The sequence below is a fragment of the Agrilus planipennis genome, unplaced genomic scaffold (genome assembly GCF_000699045.2).
Source record: "Agrilus planipennis isolate EAB-ADULT unplaced genomic scaffold, Apla_2.0 scaffold1, whole genome shotgun sequence".
NCBI classification, from domain to species: Eukaryota; Metazoa; Arthropoda; class Insecta; order Coleoptera; family Buprestidae; genus Agrilus; species Agrilus planipennis.
Window position 1 is genome coordinate 3,913,155 of NW_020442466.1, and position 13,243 is coordinate 3,926,397.

Sequence of the window (13,243 nt, forward strand, 5' to 3'; positions counted from 1 at the left end):
TCCTTGATACTATTCCAATTAAAAGCGTGGCAATTCGCTAATGAAATGAATGAATAGGTTGCTATCATTCCCAAGACATCTCTTCAGCCTTCCCCCTTAGATCTGCTAGTGATTGTACTGAAGTTAATAAAGCATTAACCTTTTATTTTCCCAGTCCTTAATACTATTCCAATTAAAAGCGTAGCAATTCGCTAATGAAATGAATAAATAGGTTCCTATCATTCCCAAGACATCTCTTCAGCCTTCCCCCTTAGATCTGCTAGTGATTGTACTGAAGTTAATAAAGCATTAACCTTTTATTTTCCCAGTCCTTAATACTATTCCAATTAAAAGCGTAGCAATTCGCTAATGAAATGAATAAATAGGTTCCTATCATTCCCAAGACATCCCCTTAGCCTTCCCTCTTAGATCTACCAGTGATTTTACTAGGGCTAATAAAACATTAATCATTTATTGTCCTAGTCCTTGATACCGTCTCGTTTAAAAGTATGTGCCAATACAATTTGCCAGTAAATATAACTTTAGGCTTCCCCTCTAGATCTGTTAGTGATTGTGTTGATGTTAATGAGGCACTAACCTCTTATTGTCCTAGTCCTTGAGATTATCCCATTTAATAGTAAGACAGTTTGCTAATAAAATTAGTAGATAGATACCTATCGTTCCCAAAACATCTCCTAAAAGGTTTAGGGAAAGTCCCCCTTAGATCTGCTAGTGATTGTACTGAGGTTAATGATGCATTAACCTCTTATTGTCCTAGTCCTTTACACTATCCCATTTAAAAGTATGACAGTTTGCTAATAAAATTGGTAGATAGATACCTTTTGTTCCCAGTAGTTATATGAATGTTAATGAAGCATTAACCTTTTCTAGTCCTAGTCCTTGATACTGTCTCATTTAGTTGATAGCTGAATATTAAAACTTGCCACAAATTAAAACTCTCAGATATGTGTATTTTAATGAAGAAATATTTAGGAGTATGTAATATGTACATTTTAAAATATAATTACATTATTTTTCTACTAACCTATATTAATATTTACATAAATATCGTTGCAGTCTATAACACTTTCTTTTTGTTTTTTTATTTTCTTCATTTTAATACTAACAATTAGATAAAATATAATAATATACTTCTTATTTATAACGTATTGCTATCGATAAATATATAAAAACAGGACAGAAATAGTTACGATAACGGCCACCGCGATTGCGTCGGTCTTGCTGCATACGTCCTTCTTCCTTCTTTGCTCCAACGACCTGGTTATATAATCCTGGACGTCTGTATGACTCATTCTCAATTCAGCGCCCTCTTTGGTCATGGTTTTAATATCCCCACTAAGAATAACATAATTTATCATAGTTGGCGGCAACATCGACATAGCTGACACTAATGCACAACCTTCCTACCATTTCGTCGTTTGGTTACGTCAATAAAGTCCACTGCCCTGAAATTATATTATAGTACGTTATATTGAGCTCAAAATGTAACTGAAACCGAATTTTAACAGTTGAAAATTTACGAAAATTATGTTCATTGTGATTGACAAGTAGAAACGTTTTTTAAACGATCTTCTTGTTTGTCCAATGTACAGGATGACAAACTTTACAGAAAACAAGTAATACACCTAATCCTTTTAATTCACAATTATAGGCTACTTGACGAATGAAAGCTGCAATAATTAATCAATACTTTTTTTGTGTAAAATTTATTCATCCCCCTATCTAATTACCTATTTTATTATGTAATGGCGCAGAATTTTAAAGGAATTGTAATTTATTTCTGGTAGTTTTTATTTCCATCCATGTTGCAATAAAACGTTTTTGTAGTTGGAACAAGACAACATTTAAAAATATCTTTATTAAATTAACAATTGATGTTGTACTCTTATTAAGACACTGCCAAGAAGTGACATTTATGTACAAAAAAATTAAACACCTATAGAGACGTAAATTGTAATAATCTAAAAATTAGTTAGAAGCGGTTGTTGCTTCGGAGCATATACTTCCGGAGGTAGTTTGATTTGTGCGGTATTTATAACAGCGTAGCTACTACCCGGCTGCACCCTACGCAGAAAAAGGACTGCGCAGACTACACAGTAACAGTCAATAGCCTACAGCGTGCAAATCAATCAGCAACTACCCACGCTTTTCTCCCTTTCTTTCTTTAGCTGTCATTCTTTGCGCACACAGCAAACCATCTCCAGTAGAATATGGTCTAAGATTGGTTGCCGGGTGCGTTACGCATAGCCGCGCGGACAATTAAAACAGTTGCGGCTAGCCGCGTCATAAAGCGGCAGCCATGTTTGACGGGGGATGTTCTTATTAGAATGCAATTAATTAAAAAAGTACAGATGCATAAGTAAATTAATTAAATAGGGAGGAATTTTATAAATGCAACAAAAATATACATCGTTTTTTGTTCTTCCTACGAGAGCGGTAAATGAGATATATTCCCAATATTATTTTATTAATCGAAATGAGCTGTTGATGACGTCGGATGCAGTGGCAAACAAGTGGTGGGTAATTTGAAAAATGGTAAATAATGTGACATATACATAATGTAGTTTTGGACCACCCATGTTTATTATTCATCAAAGTAAACCCAGCATGCAAAAATAACAAGAATAAAATTTCAAAAACCAGGAAAAGTGGGACACTTGACGTTAACCAAGCAGATTCGAAACGGTATGAACCATTATTGTACTAATAAAAGCAAATAGCAAGCTCAACAATAACAAAATACAAAACAGATTGCTGAATGTGTGATTGCCAAAATGAGAAGGTCAATCAATGAAGTTTATTTTTGAATTGATACGTTACGTGTGGGTTTAAAACAGGGAGAAATATGAAGTATTTCAAACCGTAATAAATAAATAAATAAATCAATCAAAAGGTTAAATGCTGTTACAAATTCAAATAGAAATGCATACGAAAATGTCATAAATGAGTCATTTCTTAAATCACAGTAATGCAATAATTAGTTATTACCCAACTGATTCAACCTCCACTAAAATACAAGGTGTTAGGGTAGGTTAGATTTGGATAGGTTAGGTTAAGCTCAGTGGCATGCACATAAGATTAGAGGGATGTTTCCCTTGTATATCTTACCGGTCAAACATGACATCAGGATAAACTAGTTTTTCCTAGGCCAAACCAGTTCATCCTTGAGGCGATAAGTACAAACCAGGCTAAACTAGTTCGTCCTATGGCCGATAAGAGAAACTAGTTTAATCTAAGCTGAACTAGTTAAGCCTAATATGAATAAGTACACTTCAGGATAAACTAGTTTGACCTAGTCTATAAATAGGGAATAATAAAACACCCGAACTAATAAAATCACGATGCATTTATTAATTAAATCAAAACTGTATAGTTTTAAAAATATTATTTTACTAATATTTTTGACAAAGACTAGGTCAAACCAATTTATCCTAAAGTGTACTAGTTCAAATTAGGCTCAACTAGTTCAGGCCAGGTTAAACTAGTTTTTCCTATCGGCCATAGGACGAACCGGTTTGTATCGCCTAAAGGGTGAATTGGTTTGGCCTAGAAAAAACTAGTTTGTCCTAAAAATGGGTTTAACCGGTCACATATACTTTACGATAAATACCAAATTGCTGAAACAACACCGAATTAATTTTTATAAATTCATCGATTGAACTTGGAAATGAACGAAAGTAAAATATGGTCGATGATGTAAGTTATACTTACTAGTAAAAACTTGAACCCCACGTTTCTTCCGTCGAAAGTTCCGGCGTAAACGAAACGTTGTTGCCGGGAAGGCATTGGAAAATATAATTGACTCCATTATTGTTATCCCAATACTGAAACCCTTTACAATGAAACCTGATGGCGAACTCCAAGCGTTGTCCGACCGCTAACGTGTGAGCATATATGAGAAACGTAAATTTATCTGAGAATCCATCACAAGAATTAGGAACATAAGTGGCCTGCAAGTCAGCGAAGGTTTTCCAACCGTCTAAAGTGTATCTGATGTGAACTGACTTATTAAAATCGAGATTTCTTACACGCACAGTTCCGGCAATCGACAGGTCAATAGGGTCTTTGACCATGGCATTTTCGAGGCATACGATTTTATCCCTGACCCTGTCCAAAAAGTCAGGTTGACCACCTGGTTGTTGAAACAGCGACATCAGAATTCTATCGGGTTGAGCGACCGACGCCACTGTGTATCCTAATGTGGACTGTATTACGGATTGTGGAACCGAATTGAACTCAGCGTCTTTTAGGTCTTCGTACGCAGAAACCGGAATTTTCGGTATTTCATCCAAAAACGTTCGTACATCTGCCAGGTCTAAGCCCAAAACGTCCGCGAACCGGACTATTTTCTTTCTGCCCGGCGTCCCAGGCGGAGTTTTCCCAGTTTTTAACGACGAGCATCTTCGAACCCTTGGTATTCTGACATCTTTTTCTTCGCTATCTTCTTCGGTCGATGGCGTAGTTGCAATATCATGCAAGAGGGCTTGCACTTCGTGTGTTGTTTGTGGTGACGAGCCATCAGTTGTATCGCTTAAAGCATTTATTGAACATTCAAGCGATAAACCTTTATCTATGGTTAAAAAACTACTGTACTTTGTTGAATCGGGGTTATCATTTGAGCAGGCTTTGTTTTCAATCTCTTCAGATACAACTTGTTGGCATTTATTCTTGTTGTCATTCTCGGACAAACTTATTGTTACGTCTGTTTTCTTGCAAAGACAAACTAGTTCAGAAGCAGAGGAAGAAGGCAATGTCTCACTATTGTTTCCGTTAGCGGCTATCGACAAGAGAGGCATATCTCGCCTTTCGGTAATACTTGTCGATAATTTTTCTGCATCTTTATCTACATTTCTAGGTTCATGGCACTTACTGTCTATCACATTCGTGGGTTCAACTCGTACTACTACTAAACTGTTTGATTCGTGTAATTGGTTTTTTTGTTGGCACGGAACGTTAAATTCGAAATGTTCTGATACTTCTTCAGAGGGACTTTTGAAATCTTCAGTACAGGTAGATGATTCTAAGAAAAGACTTTCGTCGTCATCTTTCGGACTCATTTCTTCTTCGGCCTTAAGACTCGTGCTCGAAATGTCAAAACTGTCGTCACTAGTCGATAGCACTTGTGCCTCATCATTTTCTATTTTCGAAATGTTATTTTCTTCGCCCGTGCAATTAAGGTGTTCTAATGATGGGCCTTCTTGTTGAGAATCTTCTTCCTCCTTTGGTAAAGAATCACAGTGTCCATTAGCTACACAACTATTTCTTTCGTTTGGTTTATCTTCAGTATCAAAGTAAGGCAAATCGTCACTATCCTGGGATAGATTATTTATTCCCGTTTCCAATTTCGTTATATCGCCATTTGTGATCTTCTTTTTGCCGAGTGCCGAATATCCCAAATTGTCCCGACTGTTGGTGAAGAATTTGGTTAGTTCCTTGTGCGATATTTCTTCTTCTGGACTTCCGGGGGACTCCAGAAGTTCCAAATTCAGATAGAGGTTGTTTTCAGTCACATGTCGCGGTTGGGCGATGGCCACTGCGTTTTCGTGTGCGGTCAGCCACGTGGCTTCGTTTGTGGCGCTGTGTACATCTTCGGTCCCTAAAGATCGCAGACGGGAGTGAAGATGCCTGGCGAATGCTTCCGCTCGATCCCTACACGACATAGGAAACAGTGAACTCAAACCGCACTTTCCTTGGTCTGATGTTGCTGACATGCCAGACGTCCAGCTAAAAATAAAAATAAAATCTTCTTTTAATATTGTATTGAGCCATGATATCCGACACGTTCAAATATCCAAATTAAATCTAAATATCAAAAAAACCTTACTATTGATTAATTGGGTATATCCTTAAGGAAAATTGAACCATCAAATGAAGTCTTATGACAACACCGTTAGCATTTGTTGGCAATCGCAACTCAAAAAACAACATTAAGAGTCGAAGCAGCAGTCAAAAGGTCATTTATTTTTGATTCGTGTAGTATAGGTACTTGCTCTTAACAAGATTTCACTTTACGTGAATGTAATACCATTCTTGCAACTCTATTTTAATTAAGAGTTTGGAATTAAATGCACTTCAAAATAGGCCGAAATGACCTTACCAATAAATGAATAAACATTATAGAAAAAATTCAAATTTTTATTATAATTAAATTATGATAGAATTTGGTACAGCAAACCAGAGAAATCAATAATTCAAACCATGACTAAAATGAATCATTTTAAACTGCATCAATTGCATATTAGTTATAGTAATTAGTTAGTAATAGTTATTCTCCTTTAAGTACGAATTGTTATTTATGTATAGAGTATTTTTGCCCCATGTATGGTTCTAACATTACTACACATCTTATACTTAGTGGATACTTACTATTTTAATTTTCATAGGAGGAAACTTTCTTGCAAAACGGTAATCCTATTAATTAACTTAAATATATTTAATTTCACTTCGTTTAACAAATTTTCCACATTTAAAATGATTAATAAACAATCAATTTCATTCAGTAAATCCACTCAATGTACATATAAACATCAAGTGCATCGTTAACACGACGATATTATGTTATTTATATTTTATTTAAAGAAGCGTTGCTCGTCGATTAGCTTTCCCGGCTATCAGGGCCAGTCACTGATGGTGTTTCACAAACGAAGACCAAAAACTTTTAAAAATAACTACTCCCGCTTCTGTTTAGCATGCAGATGGTTCGTGGCCAGCCAAGGAATGTTTAGGTTTGGGTCACTTGACTTGATTGAATTTATGTATGTATTTAGACCTTATATCACATACAATTGAGTGATATTGTACATAACATGCTCATTATGACAAGAAACTGATTAAACCCGTCTAAATTTGGACGATACGGTGGAAGGACTACTAGGGGAAGATCAATTTGAGGTTCGGGAGGTAACAATGGAGAAAACAATAGAAAAAGGAAAGAGTGCGTACATACTATTTGTAAATTTAGAAAAAGATTTTGACAATGTTAAATATACTTAAAAATGTAGGGATGAGTTACAGAGATAGAGGAGTGATACTTAGTTTTTATAAAGAGCAACAGGCAGTTATAGAGCTGGGACTGCAACGTAGAGAAGTAAATATTAGGAAGGGAGTCAGACAGGGATGCACACTGTCACCGCTACTTTTTAATCTGTACATCGAAGACGCCATCAACATCATTAAAGACAGTACAACTGTAGGGATAGATGTGCAAAGGCAAAAGATTAGTATGCTTAGATTTGCAGATGATATAGCAGTGTTATAGATGTTAATATATGCTATAAAAAAGGTATTAGATAGAATACGAGAACAGAAGACTCTATGGAAGTCAATAACGAATAGGCGAGATAGGTTGGTAGGACACCTTCTCAGACATGAAGGTCTAGTCAGAGACATATAAGAGGCAGAAACGGGAATTAGGAGGGGTAAAGGTAAGCCTAGATTAGATTACTGTTCGCAAATAGTTAAGGGTGTGGATTATTCTAGTTTTAGGGAAATGCGAAGATTACCTCAAGATAGGAAAGAGTGGAGGTTCATGCCCAACCAATCTTAGGACTGACGACCTTATGATGATGATGATGAAGGTCCCCCGTACCAAAACCTAACCTAAATCCTTGATGCAAAGCATTTTACGTATTTATCAATCAAAAAATCCTCGAGGGAGGGCTAACTGAAACCCATGATAGATATCACTCCACACAACCCAACTAAGGAATAGGATGCTTCAAACACCTTCAGAAAGGTTTTAAAAAGAACTGGTGCTGCCAATCATGTTAATTTTCACTAGGTATTTTTCCACTAATTATAAATTTAGATATTGAATAGTTATAATAAATTGATTACATACACTTACATATACGTGTTGTATCTAATCAAAATGGACAAAAATATGCATCGGCTAAAAAATAGCTCGCGTGCTTCAGCTTCATGGCATTATATAATAACAGTGTTTTGCACTGTATTTTGTACCATTTGTTTATCTCCTATTTGCTAACTATACATATTATTTCTGGCAAGTTAAAGGTCATTAACATTTGCTTGTAAACATCCAGTTTATTTTTATTTTTAAAACTTAACGAAGAAGCGAACAATTATTTTATTGTATCCACTCGAAACAACTGAATATTTCGAGAAACAATAGAAAAGGGCATATTTAAAAACACTAAAAATGAGTTGATCATTAATTTTTAGCAATTGTTTCTGAAATTATTATTAGTATCGGGCGTATGTGCTGAAATAAAGCAAACACCCTGTATGTTACGATCAATACAAATGTGTTAAAGTTAACAAGACACAATAAAGCGTATTACTTTTATAATTGACACTAACCAAGCAGAATTAATTTAATCACAAGCAATTGAGCCTTGTTTTCACCGTCACTTAGTTTGTCTCTACAAAAGTCATAACACACTTGCGATAACATTTTTTGCGGTTTTTTATGCAAATTAGTTGCGCTGTTTATCAGTTTTGTAGTTGAAAGTCCTCATTTGAATCACTTCAAATGATATCTTGGTATCAATTAGAAGTACTTACTATATCATTCATTTACCTTAGATCTAGACCACCTATCAAAGTAAGTTTCTACATATTAGTCTTTAACCGTAGAATTTAACAAAAAATTCGTAAAACTACAACGTCGCGCGATGCTATCAAAACATACGATTACAATCTCGAGCGGTCCAGCGCATAAGAATCCAGCGAAACGCAACCTCGCACGATATCGGAGGTTCACGCGTGTTACAGCGCATAAGAATCCAGCGTAATCCAACCTCGCGCGGTACCTTCGTGTGCGTACATATCGATCATCATACGATTTACGTGCTCGCTACTAAAGATTTACCCATGGCACAACTCGTAAATCTCTGAGGCCGTGCGATATCAGAACATAATATTACCATCTCGCGCGGTCCAGCGCATAAGAATCCAGCGAAACGCAACCTCGCATGGTATCGGAGGTTCACGCGTGTTACAGCGCATAAGAATCCAGCGTAATCCAACCTCGCGCGGTACCTTCGTGTGCGTACATATCGATCATCATACGATTTACTTGCTCGGTACTAAAGATTTACCTATGGCACAACTCGTAAATCTCCGGGGCCGTGCGATATCAGAACATAAGATTACCATCTCGCGCGGTCCAGCGTATAAGAATCCAGCGAAACGTAACCTCGCACGGTATTGGAGGTTCACGCGTGTTACAGCGCATAAGAATCCAGCGTAATCCAACCTCGCGCGGTACCTTCGCGTGCGTACATATCTATCATCATACGGTTCACTAATGGCACTACGTATAAATTCAGCTTTGCACTGATTGACGATTAGGGCCGACATTCTTTCCTACAAATTTCAGTTTTTAATTAAAAATAAAATAATTATACACTAACTGGCGATAAAAAATGTTGAGTTATACATATAATAAAAGAATGTCAATATTATTTGTTTAATAACTAAACGAATACTTTGCAATAATAGATATAAAATTGTTTGCAAACATACTAACAAAACAACATGTTATTCGCTAGCCACTGGATATTTATGTCCATGTATATTAGATTACGATAATTCTTATGTACTAAAGTATCTTACATATACTCCAGAATTGTACGAATGCACCCTGTATTTCATTGCATGATCATTAGAAAAATTAGAACTTAGTCAAAACCAAAAGATTGTCACATACTTATAGTTATAATAAATTGATTACATACACTTACATATACGTGTTGTATCTAATCAAAATGGACAAAAATATGCATCGGCTAAAAAATAGCTCGCGTGCTTCAGCTTCATGGCATTATATAATAACAGTGTTTTGCACTGTATTTTGTACCATTTGTTTATCTCCTATTTGCTAACTATACATATTATTTCTGGCAAGTTAAAGGTCATTAACATTTGCTTGTAAACATCCAGTTTATTTTTATTTTTAAAACTTAACGAAGAAGCGAACAATTATTTTATTGTATCCACTCGAAACAACTGAATATTTCGAGAAACAATAGAAAAGGGCATATTTAAAAACACTAAAAATGAGTTGATCATTAATTTTTAGCAATTGTTTCTGAAATTATTATTAGTATCGGGCGTATGTGCTGAAATAAAGCAAACACCCTGTATGTTACGATCAATACAAATGTGTTAAAGTTAACAAGACACAATAAAGCGTATTACTTTTATAATTGACACTAACCAAGCAGAATTAATTTAATCACAAGCAATTGAGCCTTGTTTTCACCGTCACTTAGTTTGTCTCTACAAAAGTCATAACACACTTGCGATAACATTTTTTGCGGTTTTTTATGCAAATTAGTTGCGCTGTTTATCAGTTTTGTAGTTGAAAGTCCTCATTTGAATCACTTCAAATGATATCTTGGTATCAATTAGAAGTACTTACTATATCATTCATTTACCTTAGATCTAGACCACCTATCAAAGTAAGTTTCTACATATTAGTCTTTAACCGTAGAATTTAACAAAAAATTCGTAAAACTACAACGTCGCGCGATGCTATCAAAACATACGATTACAATCTCGAGCGGTCCAGCGCATAAGAATCCAGCGAAACGCAACCTCGCACGATATCGGAGGTTCACGCGTGTTACAGCGCATAAGAATCCAGCGTAATCCAACCTCGCGCGGTACCTTCGTGTGCGTACATATCGATCATCATACGATTTACGTGCTCGCTACTAAAGATTTACCCATGGCACAACTCGTAAATCTCTGAGGCCGTGCGATATCAGAACATAATATTACCATCTCGCGCGGTCCAGCGCATAAGAATCCAGCGAAACGCAACCTCGCATGGTATCGGAGGTTCACGCGTGTTACAGCGCATAAGAATCCAGCGTAATCCAACCTCGCGCGGTACCTTCGTGTGCGTACATATCGATCATCATACGATTTACTTGCTCGGTACTAAAGATTTACCTATGGCACAACTCGTAAATCTCCGAGGCCGTGCGATATCAGAACATAAGATTACCATCTCGCGCGGTCCAGCGTATAAGAATCCAGCGAAACGTAACCTCGCACGGTATCGGAGGTTCACGCGTGTTACAGCGCATAAGAATCCAGCGTAATCCAACCTCGCGCGGTACCTTCNCTGTTTTTCCCCACAATAATTACACATGAATTTAATTTGTTTTTGAAGAAAAACATTATATTTAAGGCTACTTTTTACCACTTCGTTCACGTGAAACTTTTTCTAATTGTTTAAAGTGAATAGGTGCAATTTTACGTAAACAATTTCCTCTTCATGTTTGTAAAGTCATATCGAAATCGGTTAAGCCATTCGGAACATTAATCCAAATAGAGAGACCGACACACTTTTTCACTTAATACATACTCAAGGAAATTAAAAAAGGCATTTAAATTGAAACTTGACGATAGCTCTCTCTCCCTGTGTCCCCTTCATTGTATGGGATCTAAAATTACTGTAAGTCTTAATAAAACTACTGTTTCAAATCATGTTTCAAGAAAGTACCATTAAAAGGTAAAACAGCTGAACACTTCAATACAATTATTTTCACAGGTTGGGCGCTACTTTCAACATAGCACCCTTAACATTTCACATACTGATACTAATCAGATAAACGAACTAATTACTCCACGTACATATGTATTTTAAAACAATCAAAAGCTCACTTGATATTTGAGAAGGTCAACTCTCATCGATGTTACTTAAAGAAGAAGGACAAACAATGACAAAACTTTTTATTCCCTTGGTGAAGATGTATGCAGGTACATATCAAATACTAATTGCGATTTTTTCTACTTTCATTAGTTATTCAGTACATTAATAATCTCGAGACATAAAACCGCTACCTAATACCGCGAGCCGACCGGCAGTTTTGTAACACTGAACGAAACTGGCGTGTGTGTATTTCATGCCTGTACATTTACAATACGCACACACACACACACATACACCTTTCATTGAATCTCAAAAACATGCACGTAAAGCATCGTTGTGTGTGTATAAACCCATGTATGTTTTACATGGCAAGTTTTCATTCTACAAGAGTAAAAATGAAAATTTATTTTACATACTTGCCGACCGGTTTCAAGAAAGTTGGCTTGCTATAGAGATTTGCACGGCACGACTAGATGGTGTAACGTGGAGCAGGTTTGCCAGTTGATTTTCACGAAATTCCTAAATTTTTTTGCCTATATTTCCACAGATTTTCATGTACCTCAGATTTTCCTATATATTTATATATATACATTTTTTACAGTATTTTAATATAAGTATGTCAAAACCAGGGCAAGGCAATTACTTTAGGCCAGGTACTTCCCCCGAGTTCTCCCCTGTCCGTAACTCAACTAATAACTAACGCTGTCAGCAACGGGGAATCACATGAGCGATAATTGACGACTCCTTAAATTTATAGATTCCAACAAATTTCTGAACTATATGGAGTTTTCACAGATCGAACTTTTGATTTTCCTTCAAGCAATCTTCACTGTCGTTTGTACATTTGATTCACATTTTATATCTCCCTAACGTCTAACGTGGGTAGAAAAGGTTAGAAATGAAGAGGTATTAGAAAGAATAGGAGAACAGATAATTTGGTAGGACACCTTCTCAGGCATGAAGGTCTAGTCAGAGACATATTAGAAGCAGAAACTGGAGTTAGGAGGGGTATAGATAGACCTAGGTTAGATGACTGTTCGTAAATAGTTAAGGATGTGGGTTGTTTTTGGGAAATGCGAAGTTTAGCTCAGGATAGGAAAGAGTGGAGGTACGTATCTAACCAGTCTTAGGACTGACGACCTTATGATGATGAACGTCTAACATTAACAAAACTCTTGTGAATTGTGTTACTTAAGTATATACAAAATAAAATTCTTTGTGCCTTATTAAGGATGAGTTTTGTCCCATGCGTGCATTTAGGAGATACTTTAAAGTAAAATGTTTATGGACCAAATGAATTGTGTGTGTGTGTCTTTATCCAAGTGCGTCACTGTATCCTTCACTGCTCCACTGGGAGATTACTGGAGTGCAGCGAAGATACCTGTGAGAATCGCATGATCCATAGCAGAGCCGGGCAAACTCGGCTCTTTTGACTCCCGAGTGCTCCTCAAGGTTAACCAAGTAGCTCCTCATTGATCCTGCGAGTGCGAGTGAGATGATTCTTTCCTTTTCTTATCCCTTCCATTTCGTAGGTGAGTCCCCTCTTCCATAGCCAAACCCAATAGTTTGACGAACGTAGTAACGAAAATTTTCGTAGGTATTATTTAAGTTGCG

The 13,243-nt window shown here is 36.4% G+C and overlaps 1 protein-coding gene across 5 annotated transcripts in view; it reads right to left on the reverse strand.

Annotated features, from left to right (window-relative positions):
• Positions 1–1,054: 1,054 nt before the first annotated feature.
• The window catches only part of LOC108733878 (glycogen-binding subunit 76A), a 22,674-nt gene continuing 10,485 nt past the window's right edge, over positions 1,055–13,243 (reverse strand). For 2 of the 5 annotated variants that reach the window (XM_018465226.2, XM_018465249.2), the window contains exons 2-3: positions 3,712–5,724; positions 1,055–1,445 (exon numbers count right to left, since the gene is read on the reverse strand). In XM_018465226.2, the coding sequence (XP_018320728.1) occupies position 1,445; positions 3,712–5,711 (2,001 nt within the window). In that variant the 5' untranslated portion in view covers positions 5,712–5,724 and the 3' untranslated portion in view covers positions 1,055–1,444. Of the gene's footprint in view, positions 1,446–3,711; positions 5,725–6,366; positions 6,794–11,640; positions 11,860–13,243 lie in introns of those variants that run through there. The other 3 variants (XM_018465242.2, XM_018465234.2, XM_025981171.1) reach the window with 3 other exon arrangements.